At 47.5% G+C, this 7,638-nt stretch overlaps 2 protein-coding genes across 2 annotated transcripts in view; one reads left to right on the top strand and one right to left on the bottom strand.

Annotated features, from left to right (window-relative positions):
* eml3 (EMAP like 3) overlaps positions 1–6,830 on the bottom strand; it is a gene marked incomplete at both ends in the record, with an annotated part of 31,943 nt that extends 25,113 nt beyond the window's left edge. Inside the window, one exon of the mRNA XM_084461155.1 lies at positions 6,806–6,830. Within this exon, the coding sequence (XP_084317281.1) occupies positions 6,806–6,830 (25 nt within the window). The remainder of the gene's footprint in view (positions 1–6,805) is intronic.
* Positions 6,831–7,390: 560 nt separating this feature from the next.
* The window catches only part of ecsit (ECSIT signaling integrator), a 4,923-nt gene continuing 4,675 nt past the window's right edge, over positions 7,391–7,638 (top strand). The window contains exons 1-2 of the mRNA XM_084461180.1: positions 7,391–7,458; positions 7,585–7,638. The exon at positions 7,585–7,638 is cut by the window's right edge and continues 124 nt beyond it. Of these exons, the coding sequence (XP_084317306.1) occupies positions 7,604–7,638 (35 nt within the window). The 5' untranslated portion in view covers positions 7,391–7,458; positions 7,585–7,603. The remainder of the gene's footprint in view (positions 7,459–7,584) is intronic.

The following is a 7,638-nucleotide window of genomic DNA, read 5'->3' as shown; positions in this document are numbered from 1 at the left end:
TTTTTTCAGCAGGAAATTGGGGCCTTGGCTTTGCACACAATTGACTCAGCCTAGTGGGCAAACAGCGGGCGACATGAATGGAGAACAGCCTCCTACATAATCTACCCGCCTGTCTTTGGCTGCACACTCAACCATTTGAGTCTGACGCTACTTAATAGAAATAACAACATGCACCCAACTGAACAAGGAATGGCATGTCACTGTAAGAGTCCAAACCAAACCTCAAGAGTAGAAAAGGACATGGAATGTGTGTGTGTGTGTGTGTGTGTGTGTGTGTGTGTGTGTGTGTGTGTGTGTGTGTGTACATTCCGGGTTGAGCAGAATGTCAGTATGATGCTGTTTAGCGCCTGCGGCTAACGCCACTATTAAAAGTGCCACCGCCTATAAACATACAGTCCATTCAGGAGAGAGTGGGTGCTGGCACCGCCATCGTGGTTTATAAATTCACTCAAAATGACCCTTGCTTAAGAGACGGTTAGTTAAACGCGCTGCCAGGCTAGTAACTGACAAAACGCGTGCTAACTATATATTACTTCCAGGTCAACGTTGTCCTGGTGCCACATCTGCGGTATCGGGCTACGTTTTGGGTTTTGGACTAAACCAATCGCAGTCCTGAACACACGAGGAACTAATTAGGGGTTATGGGTTCTGAGGTCCAGTTTTTAGGGGAGTTTGGGTATTTATTTACGCGTAAACAGGAGCTACAGATGGAGGAAGGATGTCCAAGAGGTAAAAAATCAAGAGCGATTTATATTTCCTGTCCTACGGCCCTGAAGCCATGAAGCACTCAAATGGTTTAACTCACTCTCCCGAACATAGGGACACAAGCACATGGGCACAAACACACACACACACACGCACAGAACACACTGATGCACACACACACACACACACACACACACACACACCCTCTCTCTCTCCTACCAAGGCCAGCGTGCGAGCCAGAGGACATTGGCAGCAGAGGAAGCCAGAGAGGAGAGCGGAGATCCGCGGGTCATTCCCAGCAGCAACCTGAGTCTGGTAGTCTAGCCGCAGGTGGGCAAGAAACAGCTGGAGCGGAGCGCCAAGCTAGTCTCGCGAGGCTAGAGAGCGCGAGGCGTGGAGCGCGACTGAATGTTGGAGGAGCGTCTGCACTCTCAACCTTAGCTTCTTTTTCCGTCTTTCTCAATCTGTTTTTCACACTCTCCGCCTGTTGATCCTTATCTCTTTCAGACTATTCTCTCTCTCTCTCTCTCTCTCTCTCTCCCCCTCTCTCCCTCCCTCTCTCTCTCTCTCTCTCTCTTTCTCTGTCTCTCTGTCTCTCTCTCTCTCTCTCTCTCTCTCTCTCTGTCTCTCTCTCTCTCTGTCTCTCTCTCTCTCTCTCCCTCCCTCTCCCCCTCTCTCTCCCTCCCTCCCTCTCCCCCTCCCTCTCTCTCTCTCTCTCTCTCTCTCTGAATCAACGGAGGACGAGTTCCTCCTTCTCTTGCCGGGATTGATCTAATGATCTGCAAACGAGACGGTCTTGACTGGAAGGATATGAGAGACTGAGTGAGGAACTCGGATGCAGCCTGATGACTGACAGACAGGCTGCGATTCCAGGGCTTAGTTCGGAGCCAACGTTTTGACACTGTCGATGTTTTTACAACATAACACAACCCACATATCACAGACAAGTCATATGGCATGTCAAACAGATGATTCATACGAGTTCACACAGGCAATAAACAATGACGTAGTAGTAGCAGTAGTATTAGGCCTACTTGAATTTGCACGGTCCTGTCTACCCAGATAGCAAGCGGATCTGGGCCATATATGGGCCGGAGCTAAGCCACAAGGGCCAGATCTGGCCTGTATATGGCCCAGATCCGCTTGCTATCTGGGTAGTCCTCGCACCCTGTCTATTGTTGTCTATCCATCAGTTTTATGCACCAACTGACCAGAACAAATTCCTAGTATGTGTAAAAACTAGGCAGTAAAACCGATTCTGATTTCTGAATGACTCTTGGAAGGAGACTGTTTAGGGTTTTGAAGTATTAAAGTCGCACTGAAATGGACGTTTGAGATCATCTAACTTCCGTAGTTTGACGCAAACAAGCTATGAGGGTGGGACATGCGTTTAGAGGAATTTGATTGGAACATTGACAAGTGGACGGGTTTTAAGAACTTTAGAGAGATTCGATAGAAGGATAGCGTTGATTGACGGGTGGATGTCGTGAGATTATTGGCCTGAAATCTAAGGTACCTGTTGTCGTCATTGCACGTGACCTACCGTTTTCCAGGAAGTAAGAAATTATATACTTTGATATAAGATTGCAACAAAAGTAGAATTTTGTTAATTTTTTGGCATACATCGTTGAATAGGTGAACACTATGACCAATAGTGAACCAAAATGGGACAGAATGCTTTTTTCATTTCATTGCGACTTTAAGACTGTATGAAGACAGTATCTCCCGTCTCAATCTCTCTCTGCTGATTGGCCTGGCCGGAAGGGGTCATTCCAGGTCCTGTGAACGCCCGCCAGGCCGGAGGAGAGCCAAGACTTTCTTGTTCAAAGAAAATGGCCTCTTTGTCCAAACTAACGCAGGTGACCCGCTGGCATCCCGTTCTGTAGAGGACAGACTGTCTTGTACACTAAGCTACGCCTTAGATGAGCAATATGGTGAGGTGCTAGTATACTAAACCATTCTAATAAGGGAATCCTTAGCAATGGGGTGAGGTGCAAGTGACAAACCAACCAACGTTCGTGGGATTATAGTAGAGATGGCGGAAGCACAACTACTATCTTAATTTCCTAGTTTGTTCAAGACCAAGACTGTTCTTTCAAGGCCAGCTCGCCTCACTGCACTTCCATTCACGACCAAATCCCTTCTCGTCATCTAGATTGAAACTGGACTTTGTTGTGTTGTTGATATGGTATAATTTCAATCTTCAAATAGATTTTCTAGTCTGATCTTGAATTAATTCACAAGTTCCATCTTATCAAAGACCCGGTTGTACCAAAACAGGTCGTCTCATGGTTTTGGATTATTTCAGCAATTTAGAGCCGTTATCGTGGTTATTTCCAATAAACAGACTCCCACGGTCGTCGGCGGCGACGACTTCCTGTGACGGCAAACGCCGCGTTCTCTCCCCACAGCTCGCCCACACTCTCTCTCTCTCAGCGGTTCCCGGTTCCCACGTGACCAGCGCCGCCACCACATCACTTCCTGTGGCGTACAGTGCGCCCCGGCAACCAAGGGGGCGACTCCTGTCTCACCGACTCCTCCAGCCCCAAACTAAGACAGATAAAAGACAGACTCTCCCCCGCGCCCCACCCCCCCACGCGTACATAATACACTGACTAATTTGCGGCGGTCTATCGCTTACAACGGTTCTCTGTTTCCAAATGTCAACTTCACTAAATTCTCTTCCTCCTCAGTTTCTGTAAACTATGAGCGTGAGCCACGTTACTGACCGCCAGTCTTGCTCAATTCACTGTAAGCAGCTTTGCGAAATCCAACTGTAAACAGCAGAGAGCACAGTCACTACCACCATTCAACCCTATGAGACCTCTACTCTCTAAAACTGTGAAATACTCTTATAATTCATACCACGGTGGTGGAGAATGTCGGCTATTTAGGCTAAAGACACAACCTGAGGTAAACAACTGTGAGTAAACATATCCAGAGAGCCCAGGAGCTCTGAGCAGCGGCGGAGGCAACGCCACTGTGCGTCAGGGGAGACGACGGTCACGTCCGGTTCGCCCAGAGACGCTTTCAAGACCTGGCTCTCTTGGCGTGAGCACGGGAAGGACCGTGACCGTACCGCTCGACTTGGGCGGGGTGGCATCTCGCTGTGGGGTGCGCGGGGAGGTCGAGCTGGCGTTTCATCGACGGGATCGATCTCTTTCTTCAGATTCACATCCTTCTGCGGCCTGTTTCAGGGCTATTTTAGATTCCGGCGTGGTCGTCGCAAGCTACGGTTATGTGACCACCGACATCATCCCAGGACTTCTACAATAGACATCATCCCTGGTCCCCTACTGCAGCAGAGACATCATCCCAGGGCCTCTACAATAGACATCATCCCAGGGCCTCTATAATAGACATCATCCCAGGGCCTCTATAATAGACATCATCCCAGGGCCTCTACAGCAACATAGACATCATCCCAGGGCCTCTACATAGACATCATCCCAGGGCCTCTATAATAGACCTATAATAGACATCATCCCAGGGCCTCTATAATAGACCTATAATAGACATCATCCCAGGGCCTCTACAGCAACATAGACATCATCCCAGGGCCTCTACATAGACATCATCCCAGGGCCTCTATAATAGACCTATAATAGACATCATCCCAGGGCCTCTACAATAGACATCATCCCAGGGCCTCTATAATAGACATCATCCCAGGGCCTCTATAATAGACATCATCCCAGGGCCTCTATAATAGACATCATCCCAGGGCCTCTATAATAGACATCATCCCAGGGCCTCTTTAATAGACATCATCCCAGGGCCTCTACAATAGACATCATCCCAGGGCCTCTATAATAGACATCATCCCAGGGCCTCTATAATAGACATCATCCCAGGGCCTCTATAATAGACATCATCCCAGGGCCTCTATAATAGACATCATCCCAGGGCCTCTACAATAGACATCATCCCAGGGCCTCTACAATAGACATCATCCCAGGGCCTCTACTGCAGCAGAGACATCATCCCAGGGCCTCTATAATAGACATCATCCCAGGGCCTCTATAATAGACATCATCCCAGGAACTCCACAATAGACATCATCCCAGGGCCTCTATAATAGACATCATCCCAGCGCCTCTACAGCGGCAGAGACATCATCCCAGGGCCTCTATAATAGACATCATCCCAGGGCCTCTATAATAGACATCATCCCAGGGCCTCTATAATAGACATCATCCGAGGGCCTATATAATAGACATCATCCCAGGGCCTCTCTAATAGACATCATCCCAGCCCTCCACAGCAGCATGGGTTTGTGACGGGAGGGCAGCACATTAGTGGCAGGGAGCCGCTGAGAGGGACACATGGGTGCTGGTGATAGAGAGAGAGAGAGAGAGAGAGAGAGAGGGAGAGAGAGAGGGAGGGAGGGAGAGAGAGAGGGAGGGAGGGAGAGAGAGGGGGAGAGGGAGAGAGAGAGAGAGAGAGAGGGAGAGAGAGAGGGAGGGAGGGAGAGAGAGGGAGAGAGAGAGACAGAGAGAGGGAGAGAGAGGGGGGGGAGAGGGGGAGAGAGAGGGAGAGAGAGAGGGAGAGAGAGAGGGAGAGAGAGACAGAGAGAGTCAGAGGGAGGGAGAGAGGGAGAGGGAGTGAGTGAGAGAGAGAGAGGGGGAGAGAGAGAGAGAGAGAGAGAGAGAGAGAGGGAGAGAGAGAGAGGGAGGGAGGGAGGGAGGGAGAGAGAGAGAGAGAGAGAGAGAGAGAGGGAGAGAGAGAGAGAGACAGGGAGAGAGAGAGAGAGAGAGGGAGGATGTGGTGCAGGCTGAAAATGAGACAGAGACCTGAAGAATGAGCCTGTAACCACAGACTTAGGATCAGATCACTACCCTGAACACCCTCTCATAGCAATGACCACAGATGACCACTCCCACGTGACCCTCTGGACCCTGGATCAGTCCAGTCAAAGTCAAAATGCAATTTCACACAGCCTCAGTATCACATCAGAAAAGATTAGGATGTATAAACGGGCGTAACGCTGCACGCTGAGAGGACCGGGCAGCTGTTTCCACCTCGCCTCGGTCAGAGAGGAGAAGTTTACGCCATCTTTTTACTGTTCCCCCTACGCCTCCAGGACCCCAGCCGTTTAACAACATCAGCACATGAGGAGACGCAGCTTGGCCTGACAGATGTGCAACAACAGCACCATTGTGCTCCGGCATTATAGAGGCCTTTTAAAGTTTTCATTACAGAGGCGGTAACCCATAGCTGTGCGAAAGAGAGGAGGGGCATCATTTGGATGTAATAGCCACAATAGCGAAATGCCAGATAAGGCACATGGTATCCTAAACATACTTATTGAGAGATTGTTACATAAGCTGGAAAGAAAAAAATATTTCAGTATTCTCAAACCTTTGAAGGAAGCTGAGCATCAACACAGCAGAGTTGTGAAGTTCTGAAAGGCTCACAAACGCCTTTAGTGATGAATAAATATCTTTTTCAAGAAGAATGGTTTTGAAAAGGCCACTTTGGGAAATACATTAATAGACCTCATTGTAATAAGCAAACAGATTAAAAACGGAATTTGAATAGCAGTATTTGCTTGTTTCTCTAGTATTTTGAGTTCACAGAAGTAAAACATCTAACTTGGCAACCCTTTGGCCTGGTTGACAGTACGGCTATTCTCACATCAATCCCAAAAGGATGGGGGTTGTATATACACAGTAATAACGTGTTCTGTGTGTGAGGAAGACAATGTGGCCTAATTCTAGATACCATTCTGCTCCCACGCCTTCTCCCCTGACCTCGCATTCTCAGAAGGGTCCAGACTGTTTGAGGTCGCAGCATATCATTAGCAGAACACATTATGGTTTCATTTCATGCTTGAAAGTGATATGGCATAAATAGAGACAACTCCAAGACAATCACCATTCTATAAATGCCTTGTTGTGACAATCAAATTGCTATGATTACCGCTTTAAAAATGTAGAAATAAAATTAAATGTTAAAACACATAACCCACATGCAGTTTTGTAATTTGCAAAGTGATACGCCCACATAAACTGTTTTGAGAATGGTGGAGAAATTAAATAATAAACAAGTGAAATTAGGAAAAATACAAATAAATACACCATCTCGATGACGAACTTACCCAGACTATTCGTAGACCCATCCATGTTCCAGTGTTAATGAGTTTTGAACAGTTTTTCTAGCAGTGAACTTTGTTTTTTGGCGTATTTTCCATGCTGAAGGCTAGAAGTCCCACTCAGGAGCTGAGAAGTGAAGAGAGAGAGAGAGAGGAGAGGCATGCATGGCAACGTGCACACTGTTGCCACACTGCTCTCCAAACTACACTCAAATCAAGTACACACATCCAGGAAATGAAGTGTGCATCGAGGGGGCAAGTGCAGAAGTTTCAAATAAGCTAGTAAGCTCGTTTCTGGGTCTGTAAAAGTTCAAATAGTACACTGCAGAGATATTTAGTTCTGTTAGTGTCTTGCGGTGTAGTGATAAATACTGTTCCACAAACTGAACCTTGTAATACAAGTTTTGCAGCGGTTACACCCCCTGTTAAACATCACATTAGATTTTGACAGATGTTTTCCGCCACCTGCTGGCATAATTGTGTACTGCACGTAGTGTCGTACGGTGGCGGAACCAAGGTCCGCGTTCGTGTTTCTATTATTCTAGGGGGAAAGAAAAATCGGGTGAACCAGGAAACGCAACCGGCGTCCAACATGGAGGGACGACATTTGAAGGAGACTTGTTAAGAATGATCATAATCGCACATTGTCACTGACTAGGGTAAGAGATTAATGGATTTATTAATTATTATTATTAATGGATCATCAATAGTTCAATGCATGCTTTCTCCTCAACAATTTATTTCTTCTCAACAATTCTCCTTTCTCATAATGTCCTCCTGTGCAGGTGGTCCAAGGTGTCTGCCATGAACTGTCCTCGCTGTCTCGTGAGGCTTCAGCG

Source organism: Borostomias antarcticus (genome assembly GCF_949987555.1).
Source record: "Borostomias antarcticus genome assembly, chromosome: 37".
Lineage (NCBI taxonomy): Eukaryota > Metazoa > Chordata > Actinopteri > Stomiiformes > Stomiidae > Borostomias > Borostomias antarcticus.
The sequence above is the reverse complement of the archived record's forward strand: the minus strand, read 5'-3'. Positions and strand labels throughout refer to the sequence as shown.